This window comes from Zingiber officinale, chromosome 6B (assembly GCF_018446385.1).
Source record: "Zingiber officinale cultivar Zhangliang chromosome 6B, Zo_v1.1, whole genome shotgun sequence".
Lineage (NCBI taxonomy): Eukaryota > Viridiplantae > Streptophyta > Magnoliopsida > Zingiberales > Zingiberaceae > Zingiber > Zingiber officinale.
The window spans coordinates 120,458,865-120,475,423 of record NC_055996.1 but is presented as its reverse complement, the minus strand read 5'-3'; the positions used below and the strand labels follow the sequence as shown (position 1 = coordinate 120,475,423).

General features: G+C 34.0%; 1 protein-coding gene across 2 annotated transcripts; it reads right to left on the bottom strand.

Moving 5' to 3' along the window:
* Positions 1–405: 405 nt before the first annotated feature.
* LOC121989280 (carotenoid cleavage dioxygenase 7, chloroplastic-like) lies at positions 406–14,283 on the bottom strand. Of its 2 annotated transcripts, none has more exons than XM_042543220.1 (7): positions 13,285–14,283; positions 13,063–13,191; positions 1,655–1,786; positions 1,310–1,567; positions 1,156–1,241; positions 773–1,090; positions 406–697 (listed from the first exon to the last, which is right to left on the bottom strand). In XM_042543220.1, the coding sequence occupies exons 1-7, from the start codon at positions 14,048–14,050 to the stop codon at positions 554–556; spliced, it is 1,833 nt and encodes a 610-aa protein (XP_042399154.1). In that variant the 5' UTR covers positions 14,051–14,283; the 3' UTR covers positions 406–553. The 2 variants fall into 2 exon arrangements, with proteins under 2 accessions (XP_042399154.1, XP_042399153.1); XM_042543219.1 differs by having other exon boundaries at positions 407–697; positions 1,310–1,582.
* Between the last annotated feature and the right edge of the window lie 2,276 nt (positions 14,284–16,559).

Below are 16,559 nucleotides of genomic sequence, written 5' to 3'. Positions count from 1 at the left end.
TAAAATTGTCCTAAGCTCGCTTAAGCTTATAAAACTTGAAGCTTGGACTCGGCGCTTCGTCGCGCTCGCACTTTTTAAAACATTGTGTATATATATACATATATATATATATATATATATACACTATCAGTGCAAAATAAATAAATAAATATTTATTTTTTTAAAACTTTTTTTTATTTAGTTAAAGAGTGGCATTCTTGAACAACTATAAAATAGGCTTATTTTATTTTATCAATATATAAAGAAGACCGTATTATGAAATTACAAAAAATATACTGTTGTATTTAAATTTAATATTAACTACTATGTATTTTCAATTTACTTGTTTGATCCATGATACAAATTATTCAAAATAATTGAGAATTTATATAGAGAATAATGATACTGCTTAAATAAAAGTTCATCTGCACGAGAAAGAGTTGTTTGGTTGAATTTTCATTTCTCATAGTTAAAAACGATGATGTTTCAGTTACAAATTGATTTGAATAATCTGCACCATTTCTTCATCCTTTGATCGGATGCTGCAGAAAAGTATAAGAACATTGTCTCACTGTCATATGCAAGCCCAAAATCCATGGAAGCCAATAGGAAAAGTGAATTGTTTGGGCACTTCAAGCTTTGCTATCACTGCTTCATCTTCTCCTATTATTCTAGCATCCAATATCACCAAGTAGCACATTTTCTTCTCGACGGCATACTGGCGAAAGAACAAACCAACAACATACATAAGATCAACTACAAGTGATTGACAAGTGAAGCAAGACATCATTACCTCGACAACAAGAACATAACCATCATCTTCCTCCATGCCTTTAGGAACAAATATAGGCTCGCCAATAAAAGATCGGTTCACTGCCGACCATGACTTGGCCGACCCGTCATACATGTTGACCTTAACTACACTGTCAAAGGGGAAACAAGGCAAGAAACTTCGCCTGCCAGAGGTTGAAGCAGCATAAATGTAAGTGTTTGGTTGCCCACTGAAGGAGGGATGGATGGTAGGGAAATCCGCAGGTTTCTTCCATCGGCTTGAGAGATCGTTAATGGAGCAACTACAACAAGTCCCTTTTGCATCCAACTCAAAGGATACCTGCAAGAGCTTTAGTTAATGGTTGTGAAGATCAAGTTACGATCGAGAACATGGAGTACTACTACCTGAACCAAGTGAGGCATCATATCTTCCTTTTCGTTGATTATGTTCATGAAGGTAGGGTCGAGTTTTCCAGTGTGCCAATTGTATCCTGTAATACAAATGTTTCATGTTCACTAACATTTTAACAAGTTCAGTATATTTTGAGCAGTTTTTTACCAAACATTTTTTGGAAGTTGAACCACTTGTAGGAGCAAACAGAGATTTGCAGAGATATTTTCAAGTTTCCTGCTGCATCCATTTCTTCGAATGCATTGCCGACGTGAAGTGACCATCTCTGCCATGGAGCTTCGATGGGCACAAGCCAATTCCTTAGTTGGTGGGTGTGCTGGGAGAAACGAGGAAGGACGTAGATAGGAGTGGAAGGATGGGTTGGATCCACAGCCAGTGCTGCTATCATTGGGTGCAGACCTGACACTGCAAGTAAAGACCCTGTGTGCTCCTTTTAGCATGAGCCTGCTTGCTTAATTGTTGGAATGATAATCAAGTTGATCGGAAAGTCACCGTGGATATCGAGTTTGATGTGGTTTCCGAAAAGAACGTAGTGGGTATCGGTCAAGGCCCAATCATGGATCATCAAGTGATCAGGGATGGTGAACTCCCTCTTCTCCTTTACCTCATAGTTCTCGTCCAATTCTAACAAACAAAATAAACATCCATTCAGCCATATCAGTACTCATTTGACAACATTGCAAATGAGCCAATAATATTATATAAAACCAAAAACACATTACAGAGACAAAGATCCAACTATTTTGTAATTTGATTATCAGAAGTACTCATTATTTTGTGAATTTTTATGTTAAACACTTAGATTTTGTCAATACTTGATAAACATTGTGTAAATTTAGTCGTCATTTTATGCACCGAGACAAGGCGCCATAAATAGCATGCCACATGAGATTCTAGAAAATACAAAGTTAAATTATAAGGCACCAAAATTCAGAGTTGGAAGGTCCAAAGAATGAGTCTGAGAGTCGAAATTATCCAAGGAAGCAATAGAAGTCAAAGTTATCAAGTGGCATAGAAGCTTGGTTTTAGCATTTTGGAAAAGATTGATAGAAAACATCTAAAGTGAGGTCTGAGTTGAAGATGTTTGATGTTGTTGAAGTTAGAGAAGCATAGCGCCTCACCAGGATGAGAGATACTGGAGTCCATATATGTAGCTAGAATTGAAGACAAAGTTGAGGATACTTTAATAAGATCCAAAGTTTATGATGTCCAAGATCGAATCTAAAGAAGGAAACTTCTAAAGTGGATAGTATTTGGAGAAGAAATTGGACTAGGAGACACTTATAATCAATGATATCCAAGGTTGAAGTTGAAGTTGGAGAGTTAAGCTAAGTAAAAGAAAGTGGGTTCAATCAACCCATTATAAAACTTGAAATTCATAAATATTAAACCAAGGTAATAAAAACAAGCTTTAAATTCATTATATTAATGAACTTTAAACCATAAATTGATTTTAAAAAAATGCTAGCGACTTCTAAAAAAATTGAATAATTTCTCTCGAGTAGTTGATTATGCTTTATCAAAATCTATGTACATTATGATATTTCATGTTCATATTAGATTATTGCCTTTGAATAAGTCTAGTGCCAGAGATATAGAAACACATTTGGAGTCAACAATGTCTAGATTAGAGCTACAGTTAGAGATGTCCAAGGTACAAACACCTACAGTCAAGTCTAGGGATGAAATTAGGTTAGAGGTGTGCACCAAAAAATAGATGCTTGGAGCCCGGGAGTCATTGAAGTCTAAGGTTACAATTACGTTTGAGATGCGAACAAAGTATCAGATGCTTGGATCATTATGGTCCGATGATTGAGTTGGAGAAAAAGTCACTTGGTGTCGATAACAGATAAGGATGATATTGGAGGTGGAGATATGCTTGGAGTTGATGGGCAACCTTGGAGTAAAACATATCAAAACTAAAAACTCATAATTGATGTCTTCTGAGGCAAGATTTAGAGTCAAAAAATATATAAAATCATAGGCACTTAGAATTTATGATTATCATGACTGGCAATGGAATTAAATGTATAAATTGATGGCACTTAAGGTTATAGTTTGAATTGAAGGAATTGATAACATTTTAGATGAGGGCATCCAGGCTTGGCATTTGGCATTAGTGATGTCCAAGGTTAAGTTGGAGATACCCAATGTTAGAAATGAATTTGGCATCTCTAATATCAAGTTCGAGGCTGGACAAATAGATATTAAAAGATGGAAAAGCTTGGTGTCGAACACGCCTAAGTTTAAATTTAGAGTCAAAGGACTCAAATTAATTAGAAAGTATAATGGGCTTGATGACATCCAAGGTTGGAGTTGATGTCAAAAACATCCAAAGTCAAAAATGTTTAAGTTGATTAAACTCAAGGTCAAAACTAGATTTGGATATGGATGGAGGTGATAATGTCAAAGGGAACATTAGAGTTGTGACAAGGGCCCTCTCAAAGTCAATGATACCTAAGGAAAGTGTTCAGGTGTCATAATGCACAACAATTTCTCTTTATGTCACCAACAATGCCTAAGGACTTGTTTAACATTCAAAGATAGGACAAAGCATTGTGTTGTCCAACCAAATATTTTTGCCCATAGCAATGATGATGAGCTTCTTAGAGTTGATAATATCCAACAAAAGTAATGTTTGGAATTGAAGATATTAAGTTCAAAATTGGCTTTCCATAGCAATCAAAGATGCAGAGCTTTAGATAGTGATGCATTTATCTTATACCATCATCAAGAGTAGACTTAAGGGGAGCTCATCACCCTTCCCTCAGGCCAATGATGGACTTCCTTAACACATTATTGTGTGGGTATATTGTTGTCATCATGATGCATGGATCAATCTGCATGAGCATCCTAAGGTGTATGTGTCTGCTCAAATCCAAATATGGGCATACCAAAGTCTATATGCTTCATGTGTGTGTACTATCTACTATGGTCTATGTGCTTCATTATTTTTTTTGGGGTCTGTAATCACGGGTTGTCCCCAATCCACATTGGATGTCAGACAATCCTCGTTGAGGTCGAAGCAACAAGGTCAACCTTATTAGGTCATTAATTCATTATCCATGAGTTTATCAAGCTCTTTGTGTTTCTAAGTCCTCACTGTGCAGATAAACTGAGATCTTTATGCTGAGATTTCATTTGATACAGTCTAGCATATATAGACAAGCAGATCTAAATACTCTGATTTAACTAGATCCTTATCACCATCAAAAAAATTAAAGACTAAGATCAGTTTACAATTTTTTTGACATTAATTCTTAGAGAACCAAAATGTTATCAAAATTGGAATAAATCAATCTATCATTCAACTGTTACATCAAGAATCAAAAACCAAATTAGGCTTGCTTGATTAGTCTTGGGTTAAATTCGGAGTTAACTAAATTTGTTTTTGTTCAACTAGAAAAATTGGAAACCAATTAGGCCTTTTTAATTCAACTGAGTCCCAGGTTTAGAAACATTGATACATCAAAGTCCTAGTAACACAACCAACCTTGGTCTGAAATAAAGGGAGCTAGATCCAATAGGCTTTCAGCTAAACGTAGATATTTGAATTTGTATAATGACACTATTGAGAAGGGGTTTAACTTTGTCACTAGCTCCTGTCCTGAATATGAAATAGTTCAAATAAAATGTAGCATGCGGACATCCTGTGGCCAATGTAGCAAGGGGAAATCCTCATTATTAGTCTTATTTGCGTTTTGATGTTTGACTAAGTGAGCTTTACGTAAGTGATTTATATTTAACAGCTGTTTGAATGTGCAAATTGTCTTAGGTTTGATGGATTCAAGCTAGGATGATGGCTGGCACTTCGAGCATAAAGATGTTAATAACTTTGGTACCTTGAAGGATGCAATTAAGCTTAACAACTGGAGCTCAAAGATTACAAGCTGTAATATTTGTTGAAATTAGGGTATTGCATTTGAATATGCTGTTGTAATCTAGGTAAAGTTTGTAGTTATCTAGGAAACTCTTTTAAGTCACACTCCTTGACATTGTGTTGAATCCTTATACCAAATTTCGAGGATTTTCATATGTTCGAGTTAGGAATTCCTAGATTGATAGGTTTGAGATTGCTTGAAGTCAATGTGGAGTGGTTTCATGGCTTTTGAAAGGTTTTGAACTTCAATGGGTCAACCAAAGCTTTTACCTTTGCTGACAAGGCATTTGAATTACTAGAGATTTTCAAAAATTAAATTTCAAATGGATATCACATGCTTTTGTCAACCAAAGGCCCTTAAAGGTTAACCTACTAAATTCAAAATTGGATTTAGATGAGATTTTTTTTTTTTTGTAAGTTGGTAAGTTAAGTTGACAGTTATCGTCAATACTATCGAATGCCTTGGTCAACCTAACATGATTGCTTGGTTAACCTAGCATTAAAGATAAGATAAATCTCTCAACTTTAGCCATTGAAAACTCCCTACAAAAGAGTCAGAGGGTCAATACTCACGGCAACTCTCTACTTTTGACAATTATTTTTCTCTAATAGTACCTCTAAGCAGTTTAGACTTTTTAGGTATCCTTCGTATGTATCATCTTATGTATACACATCAGGCACTATTCAATAACTCATTATTCTCCTAACGCTTAATTCGTATATAGAGTTTTTCTAAGTTTGTCTTCATTTTCTCTCTTTTAGTACTCCAATTCTTATATAGTTTGTAAAAGCGAGGTATAGATCTAAGATCAATTTGAAGGTTTAATTCTCTGAGAAAGATCAAAGATATAAGTGAATTTTGTTTCTAAGGTTTCATCTATCATATAAAGTTTCTCATTGTAATATTGGGACTACTGTTGCAATTACATTAAAATTTCTTGTTGCAACTACTCTAATTTTTCCGTCGCAATCTTAATTTATTTTTCATTGCAGCTTAATTAATTCATTGCTGTTGTAACTTAATTCCTTATTATTTATCTTCTATCTTTTCACCAAGTAACTATATTTAATTACTAAACAACCAGCTTAACATTAATTAACCAATCTAGTGCTTCTAATTGATTTTGTCATTGCAAATCTAATTTATATTCCCATTACATATCTTATTTTTTGTTGAAACTATTTATCAGTCATCTATTTATAATTTTTTTTTCCGTAAGGTTTTATATGCACTTATGTTTTCACACACATGCGCTAAAAAAAAATTTTCAACCCGTCTATCCACCCCCTCTAGTTGGTCTTCTTTGATATTTCAATTGATTCCAAATCTTGTTACTTTATACTTGAATGACCTACATTACAACTGATATTAAGAGCCTCAAACTCTATATTATATTGAACTACTTTACATTCAATACCACCATCAGTTGGTAGCAAAATAGTACTTAAGAATTTAATTAAAGTAGCGCTTAGTGTAATGGTCGACAACAACAAGAACATCTCCATCTTTTGTCTCCTTAACTACCTTGACTTCAACAATGAGAAGGTGAAGATGTACACATTCTTCAAACATTACTTCGAGAAGATAATCACTCACAAGCAATGATTCACTGAACAAGTAAAGAACTTTGGTATGCCATCAAACTTATGCTTCATTTACTCCTAAGGATGGATGAAAGAAAGGATGGATTGCATGAAGAGATAATAGATAAAGCAGTGGTGAAAGAAACTATGAACGTAATTAGCATATATATGCACCTCAAGTAGAATTAGATGAAGCTATCAAATCAAATTTTGGAATGACCTAGATGAAATATTACAAAAATATTCCATCAAATGAAATTATTTTAATAGGAGGTGATCTAAATGGGCATATCGGAGTGAAAAATGAAGAACATAAAAAGGTATATATGAGTTATGGATTTGGAATGAGAAATGAAGGAAAAACTATATTACATTTTGTGATAGAATATGATCTTATATTAGCTAATACATTTTTTTAATAAAAGAGAAAAACACTTGGTTACGTTCACAAGTGGAAAAAAATAAATTGCAAATTGACTTTCTTATGATTAGGAAGAAGGATAGAAAAATTTGTAAAGATTGCATGCTCATCCCTAGAAAAGCCCAACATAGATTAGTAGTTTTGGATATTTGCCTCAAGTATAGTATCAATAGAAGAAAAATATATACGACTCCTAAGTAGTGGAAGTTAAAGGATGGAAGCAAAACATATTTAAGGAGAAGGTAGGAGTACAAACTATTAGCTGAAATATATAGTGACTCTAATATGACATAAGATAAGATGATATCAAAGTTGAAAATAGTAGCTAAGAGTGTACTTAGTGAGTCAAAAGGACAAGCACTACCAAATAAAGAATCTTGGTGGTGGAATGAGAAAGTATAAGAGAAAGGAAGGGAAAACGAACTTATAAATAATTATATATTCGTAAGAACGAGAAAAACTTAAAAAAATATACAATAGCCAAGAAAGAAGCTAAGAAAGTAGTAAATGAAACATAGAATGCAACTTTTGACTAGTTATATCGAAAATTAGATTCAAATAAAGGAGAAAGAGACATTTATAGAGTAACTAAAGTGAGAGAAAGAAAGACAAGATTTCTAAATAAAATGTATTAAAAATTAATTCAATAGGGTACTAGTAAACGATGGAGAAATAAAAAAGCGATCGAAAATGTATTTTCATCAACTTTTTAATGAAGGTTTAGATGATCAACTTAACTTAAGTAATTTAAGTAGGTTAAATAAGTATAGAAATTTAAATTTTTATCGTAAAATTTAAATTTCATAAGTAGAACAAGCTAAATGAGATGTATAATGAAAAAGCCATTGGACTGAATGATATTTCGATAGAGGTATGAAAGTTTTAGAGTGTATACTAAAAGGCTAGCTTTTGTAAACATTTATTTTAAAATAAAGAATCACATTGGTAAAAAATGTCTACATTTATATGCTAAGTGTAGTTGTTCAATTAATTTATATTGTAGATAACATGGTGTGTGGTGTCACACACAGAAGATCACGTTATCGGTTCTTTATAAATTATAAACAGTAGCTCACGACTAAGATGGAAATGAACAAACCATTGGAATAGTTGTAGTGTAATTAGGTATTAGTTTATCTTGACTAATATATTACACTAGTACACTCTGAGTGTATTGAGCAGGACCATTTAAGGTAAGTTCTTTTTATACTGACTTAATAAAAGAACAAGACTTAGTTATTATGGAAGTGTGTGCTCTTAATCCTAATATAATAACAAGCACATATATTTAATATTTATTTCTTTAACTTATCAAAGGGTGAGATTTAGCTCGATAAATCAATAGACCCGATACGTTGGGAAATGATATTACTTATAGTGTGTGTTGTTGATTATAGAAGGAAACTGTGTCCTACTAATCTAGGTTGAGAATGCCCCCAAGAGGAGCTCATAAGGATTGTCATGTTAAACCTGGACTAAGACATTAATTAAAATGAGTTGTCAGTAACGCAATTAATTAGTGGACATCCGATATCTTAAACACAGGGAGATTAACACACTCATGATAAGAAGGAGCTTATAATGTAATTTGGGATTGGTGCGGTAGTGCAATAGTAACTCTATAGTGGAATGAGTTATTATTGATGAACTTGAGTTGTGTGCTCGGGGCGAACACGGGATACTCGAGCTCGTCGGGAGGCCAAAACCAATTTCTTCTCTAGGTCCCTATCGTAGCCTCATTAATGCCTCATATTCACTCATGAAAAAGCTCATCTTGGTGTCCAAGAGGGGGTCGGCCATGGCTTGGTGACCAAGTCATAGGGGCCGGCCACTTCCTCTTCAAAAGGGTCGGCCCTTTGCTTGGTGCCCAAGCAAGAATGGGCCGACCACCATAATTCAAACTATGAGGGGTGTTTTGAATTTTTAAAATCTTCTCTTTGTAGATAACTACAAGTTTTAAAAGAGGGATTTTAAATTTATAAAAACTTTCCTTATTTGAATTAGGTCACATGGTTTAAAAGAAAGTTTTAAAACTTTCCTTTTTTAACCATCCACATGGATTTTAAAAAGAGAGTTTTAGTTTTAAAACTTTTCTTTTTTTGTATCCATGTTAAAAAAGGAAATTTTAAATGAGAAGTTTTAAATCTTAAAACTTGGTTTAAAATTTTCCTTTTTTAAAATCCACATTAAGAATTTAAAAGAGAGCTTGTAAAATTTTATAAGAGCTTTCCTTCTTTGCTTATAAAATTTTTACAAGATTATCTTTTCCTCTTTTAAGGGTCGGCCACCCTTGCTTGGTGCCCAAGCAAGGGGTCGGCCAATCAACCATTCAATCAAGAGGAGAAAAAAGGAATTAAAAAGGAGGAAAGGAAAAATAAGAGGAAGATTTTAATTTTTGTAAAAATCATTCCTTATTTGCCTTGGGCAAGTATTATAAAAGAATGGGAGGAGAGGCCTCATGAGATATCAATTCTTATTCTCTTGCTTGTGCACCCTCTTGTGGCCGGCCCTCTCCCCTTTCCTTTCCTCTTGCTCTCTTTTATTTCTTTGTGGTGGTGGTGGCCGGATTTTAGGGAAGGAGGAAGGAGCTTTTGGGTGGTGTTCATCTTGGAGGATCGTCGCCCACACGACGTCCAAGAGGAGGCGAGGAATACGGCAAAAGATCTCGTGGTTATTAGCATACAAAGAAAAGGTATAACTAGTAATTGTTTTCCGCATCATGCTAATTTTTCTTTGTATGAATTCCAAACACAAGAGGCATATGATTCTAGAGTTTCGAATTTGTAATTCGAGTTTGTGTTTTTTTGTTTTTCGAATTTGTGATTTGATTGTTCTTTTTTGTTAAACCTAGAGTTATATAAGGAAATTAAATATTAGCTTTCCTTAAAAGGCTTTGTCTAGGCGGTGGTGGATGATCCCATACCCAAGAAGGACTAGTGTCTCGCCATGCAGCCCTGGAAGCCAATTTTGGAAATTAATATTTAATTGAATTTATAACATAGGTGGATTTGGATCAATAATGTTAAGCATCGTTTGCGATCCAAATCTAAACCATTAAAAACAGATAAGTTAAATTTGGAATCAATAATGTTAAGTTCCGTTTGCGATTCCTAATTTAATTTCTAAAGAACACAATAGGTTGTTTAGGAAAGGTTCGATACTTGTACAAAATTTTTGTACAGTGGAGCCGGTATGATCTTCCTAGGACCAACCAACAGAAAGTGCCTAGGGAAACAAGGTATTGAATGACTTACAAAATTATTTAGCATAATATTGAAAAAGAAAAAAAAAATACTTGAGCAATGAAGGATAAATACTCTAATTCCCTTATATAAGAACTAGGAGACATATAAAATTGTACAAATTATAGGGGTATTAAATTAATGAGTCATACCATGAAACTTTGGGAAAAAGTAATAGAAAAAAGATTAAGGAAAGGGATCGCGGTAACCTAAAATCAATTTGGGTTCATGTATGAAAGGTCAACCAGAGAAGTTATATATCCTCTAAGCAACTAATTAAAAATATTAGGAGCAAAAATAAGATCCCACATAGTATTCATTAACTTAAAAAAAGCTTATGTTACAATACCGAGAGAAATTATATAGAGAATTATGGAATAGAGAAGTGTTAGCCTAACATATATTGAACTAATTAAGGATATATATGAGAATATAACAACGAGAGGAGATTTTAAGTCGATTCACTAAAGCATTTCCAATAAAAATAAGATTACATTAAGGATCAACCCTAAGTCTTTATTTTTTTACACTAATTATGGACGAACTAAGGGGAGTACTATAGTGTATGTTATTTCCAGATGATATTGTTTTGGTAGATGAGATGTGAAAGAGTAAATGCTAAACTAGAATCTTTGCAGGAAACACTAAAAGTGAAAGGTTTTAGGCTTAATAGAATAAAAATAGAATATATGAGATTTAATTTTAGCAATATTAGACGTAGTAAGACAATTGTTAAGATAAGAGATGATGAGTTATTTAGAACCGAGAGAGCTTTAAGTATTTAGGATCATCTTAATAAAATGATGGAGGGGTTGAGAGAGATATATAACATAGAATACAAGTAAGATGGTTGAAATGGAAGATAGCATCGGGTGTTTTATATGATCGTAAAGTACTTCTAAAATTTAAAGAGAAGTTCTACAAAACGACTGTTAGACTTGCTATGTTATATGAAGTTGAATGTTAGGCTATAACTCGAGCATATGAGTAAAAGATGAGAGTTGTAGAGATGTGGATGTTAAGTTGGATGTGTGGACATACGAGGATGGACAGAATAAGACATGAGAGCATTAACGATAAAGTCGAAGTGTCATCTATTGAAGGAAAACTCCGAGAGACACGTTTAAGATGCTACGAACATGTGCTTAGACAACCAATAAATACTTCAGTAGGCGATGTGAAACTATGACAAATACATACATTAAATGAAGAAGAGGAAGACTAAAAAAGACTTGGTTAACAACCATAAAATAAGATAAAATTTATTTAAGTATAAATGATGATATACTAGGGGATAGAGCTAAATGACTCGCCAGTGGGATAAGTCTTGGTTATTGTTGTAGACTAATATATGTTATTGTAATATGAATAGGAAAAATATAGAAAGAAACAAAATGTTGATGATCAATTTTCTCATACAATGGAAGTTCACTTATATCAACAAATAATGAGAGGTGTTCCAATGAGAAGAACAAAAAACTATAACAGGAAATTGAAGATATGTGTGCTGCTTGTAAGAGGATGGAGGAAGAAGTTATTTTTAAAAAAATGGAACATGTTATCATAGAAAGTAATTAAAGAGAAGATAAATTTATGATGAAGGAGGGCAAAGATAAGAAAAAATCTCAAGAAGATAATTCATAAAATAATTCAAGAGGTGGGATATACAAATCATTTATTTCTAGAAGGTTCTAATCTATGAAATGCCGTGATAAATGATATAAAAATTAGATTACTTGTGGGATTTAAAATTTTAATTAGTTACTTATGGTTTGATTAATGATTAAGTTTACTTGTGAATATTTATTTATATTAATGTTAATTATATGATATTTTTTAATTAAAAAATAGTTGTATTTAACATTTTAAAATTTTAATTTATTTGAAATGTATTTTCTTGCAAAATAATATGTAGATGAGAAATATAAAAATGAATTATAATATAAATTTAGAAATGGGTTTATATATGAATTTATAAACAGAATCGTAAATAAATTTATAAATAGACTAAAATAATATTTGATATGTTATTTGAAATCAAATAATGACAGATTTAAGATAAAATTAGAGATGAAATTTGAATTTAAAACTAATATCATTTGGCCAAATTAAACAAATTTATAAATGTCTTTATAATCCATCTCTAAGATTAGAAGCGAAATCTTTCCGTCTCAAAATTAGTAAAGGAGTTTTCAATAACAAATTTTTGAGACAGAATATACTGTTCTTTTGTTAGAGACAAAAAAAAAATAGTGTTCAAAGACGAATTTTTCCATCTCGGAAGCCATTGTTTTCTTGTAGTGACTATTGATAAGTTAATCATTTTGGAATATTAAGTTAATCTTGCAAGAATTTATACACAATTGTGTTGCGACACATATTCACTTAAAACTAACAATACTTCTTTTGTTTTTTTGAAAATAAATGTATTGATTTAAGATATAGAGTGTATTTCAACAATTGACCAAAGGACGCACTTGAAGTTGCGGAATTTCCATAAGGCACACCTAACTTTTAGATTTCCAAAATAATGGACTTATTTCCCATTTTACCTTTCCCGCCCACCACTATGGTGCTTCATTTCAAAAATCAACACCTCTTTGGTGTTGTTTTTTTGAAATACAACACCACCACTGTTCTTTGAATACAATACCATAGTGATCGGCGGGAGAGGCCATTTGGGAAATCTAAAAGTCAGTTGCGACTTTTAAAATTTTTGTAACTTTAAGTGCGCCCTTTGGTCATGTATTTAATGTATTTAAGATGTATGTACCATAGAAAGTGAAGTTGGAACGAGGGAGCAGCATGTCTTCGGTGTTGCAGGTGAGCATCACCAGTCTGTTCCGCTTTGGATCGATCTTATAGTGGGCCAGCAACCTCTTGTCAGGCATCTTGAATATTCCTGCACTTCCGACAAACAACTCGATCAAGATTGTGTAGGAAATATCGAAGGGACAGATAACCATTTGAGGATGAATGGAAGGCCGATCGTGACCTCTCAGTACAGGCTTCAGCAAACGTGCTGCAATCTCCACCGCCACGCTGCCCAATCCGCCTCCTCCTCCGTCCTGCCTCCGCCCTGGCTCAACTCGGTAAGACCCAAGAAGATCCGCCGGCCCCACGGTGTCCAGCGTGGCAGGGTCGATCTCGTAGGGATCGCCACCCTCCCACAGGCACATCAGCCTGCGGCCCCACCGCAGCACGCTGGTGTTGGCCACGTTCTTCATCACCTTCAGGTTCCCCAGCCGCCGGCCTCCCCGGAGCACCGAGAAGGGCCCGCGGTGCGTGAACCGCCACCGCCCCGTCGCCTCCTCCCGCTCCTCCCGCTGCGCCTCCGTCGCCACGTAGCGGGCTGAGTACCTGCACCGCCCGCCCTCGCCGAACTCGAAGGCCCGGAGGTAGCCATGGCCGTCCAGAGGGTTCACGGTCGAGCCGTGGTCGTCGGAGAACAGGCCCGGGCCGGTCAGGTAGTACGTGCCGCAGGGGAAATCGGGCGGGACGGAGCCACTGACCGGACGGAGGAAGACCGGCTCGGCCGCCTCGGAGCGCTGGGAGGCGAAGAGGAGCTGGTAGTCGCGGAAGGCCGCGGTGGCCGAATCCAGGTCCGCGGGTGACGTAGCAGCGGCCGGGGAGACTGAAACCGCGGTGATCCGGCAGGGGGTGGCGGCGGAAGGGATCGAGATCAGAAGGTTGGGCGGCTTTTGCCGGCTGGGGAGGTAGCGTTGGGGGCGAAGTGGAGTGGCAGAGGTCAAGGCGAGCATGATCAGTGTGGTCTTGGCTTTCGTGCGGGGAAATTAATGAAAGAGTAGCGAGTAGTACACTACAGAAGTAGAGATTGAGCAAGAGGAACAAGAAGAGGCGCCCATGATTAATGTGTTCATTAAGCAACACTTAACACATGGAGTCGTTTCCACTCTCTACCCTTCTAATTTATTATTTTTGATCCTGGCTTCTGAATTTTCTCAGCTCGAATTCATTCGTTTACACTCCCAAGGCGTTCATTACGTATGCACAAACATGTGTTTTAAATGAGTTTTTTTTTATAATTTTTAATATGCCACTAGTATAAAAATTTATTATTCTTTTCTTAATAAAAAAATCTCCTTACACATCTCAAATCGTATTATTAATTTTGAAAAAAAAATTAAATTTTCACTATTATTTTTAACTAACAATCTCAAATCTAATGGTTCGAACTTTTTGTTTTTAATTTGGCAAACCTCTTAAAAAAAAAAAAAATATTACATTGAAGATGCTCTTATACTAGGAGCATTCACTTTAGTTGTTTTATAATATTTCTAAAATTTAAGATAAATTATCTATTTTATTAAATATAGATAATTACTTTTTACTATATACTCGATTATCCTAAAATTTTTATTATCTTAATTTTTTATTATTTTTATACTTTTTTATTATTTTTCTCTCTCTCCCAAATTAAATGATATTTTAATATTTAGGGAATAGATTTCATTTCCTAAATTTAGAGAAGTATTATTCATAAAATTTAAATTTAGGAAAGTATTATTCATAAAATTTAAATTTAAGGAATGACTATGATAACTAATGCAAAAGTTTTTTTGATGTAAAATATAAAATTTAGGATAAATTCTGTATTTAGAGAAGTTGATATGGATGAGTACCTCCCTATATTTTTTTTTTTTGACTCTATATTATACCTCCCTATATTACAAATCTTAAATAACAATGTAATACTATTTTATCATTAATTATAAATTCCATTTTTAAAGGAAAAATATATATTTAAAATTTTACTACTATTTTTAAATTATAATTGTTCATTTTTTTTTTAAATTTTATAAACCTTTCATGAAGAGATGCTCGAGCAACTCCAATAAAAATTTTTTTTTTTTTCAAAAAATCATAAACTTAAAAAATTAAACAAAAAAGCTAGAACCTGAGCATTAAGTTTGAGATTTTTTAAAAAAAGTAATAGTTAAAATTTTAAAACTGTTTTTTTTCTCAAAATTAGAAATGTGAGTGGGGCTCATAAAATAATAAATTTGGCGTATTATAATAAAAAAAAATAGTCATTTAGAGCAGGATGTGAGATGCGTTAACGTCCACAAAGGAATTCGATAGCTTTAAGATGTGCACCAAACTTGTCTCCTACGTACTGCCATAGAAATGAAATGGCTCCTCAATCGCACAGCGAAGTGATGAACTGAATGGGAGCTGCACTACCATGACAGATTAGATTTGTCGACTCGATTAGCTTAATTAAAACTGAATCAAGCTAATTTTAAAAGTTGCATGATTTGATTTTTTGACCAGCAACCCACCACCCTCCTCATTGTCATCATCAACATCAATTGGTTGCAAAAAGAGCGAGGCAGATTTAATTTGGTCAAAGCAAAGCACTTGAGCTCATCGTCGATACTCGATCGTCGACCCATGGAATGAAAACAAAATCCACCTATTTCAACTTTTTATTAAAGGAATCATGGCTAGGCATCTCTTATGAATGATCCCTGCACAATTTTAAAAAAAAAAAAAAAACCCCACTTGTTTTATATGTGATAGTGCTTCTTTGGCCATTTCATTTTTTTTTTTTGTCTCTTAGAGCATTCAATATTTAAGTGATTAGTTCATAGGGACATCATCCAATATTTTTAATATACTTAATTAAACATAACTATGCTTTCAAGGCTGGAAAAAATTATTAAGATTGAACGTATTATAATTATTTTGATGAATTGTATTCATCGTTGCTTAAGGTAGCTACCATTGCAGTGAATTTAATCTTCCAAACTTGCCATCTGTAATCTATTAAAATTATGCATGCTGACAAACATTTTTGATTATAAACGTAGAGGGTTATTGTTTTTATTTAGTATAAATTAATAGTGTAAATTATGTAGAAAATAATTAATACAACATCTAATGTTTACTGTAAGTGACTATTTGTGATTTGCACTAAATTATAATAAAGAGAGGAAAAAACCAAGAGAGAATGGGAGCACTTGTAATTAGCTTATCATTGTTGCTTTGTCCCATTTTTATAGGTCACTAGACCAGCTGCTTATATTTTCAAGCAATCACTTACTACTTCAAGTCAACTGTTGTTTCCAGGGTTGGCTCTAGGCATAGACTTTCAAGCATTATATCATTCCGGTGTATATATAATAGTGTTATCTTGCACACTCGATCGATGGACGATTATGAGTGACTCTTTGTGAATCTGGACTCCCGGACCAACCCTCAGGCATCCCCGAGTGCCCGAAATCCTCTCGGGGCACCTAGGAGTGG

Bases quoted from the DNA above. Each gene is read 5' to 3' on its own strand.
- LOC121989280 (XM_042543219.1), bottom strand. From the start codon at position 14,050: ATGCTCGCCTTGACCTCTGCCACTCCACTTCGCCCCCAACGCTACCTC. The intron at 13,192-13,284 runs GTCACGATCGGC...TCGGAAGTGCAG, and splicing joins GCTGAAGCCTGTACTGAGAG to GAATATTCAAGATGCCTGAC. The intron at 1,583-1,654 runs GTGACTTTCCGA...AGGAGCACACAG, and splicing joins CATCAAACTCGATATCCACG to GGTCTTTACTTGCAGTGTCA.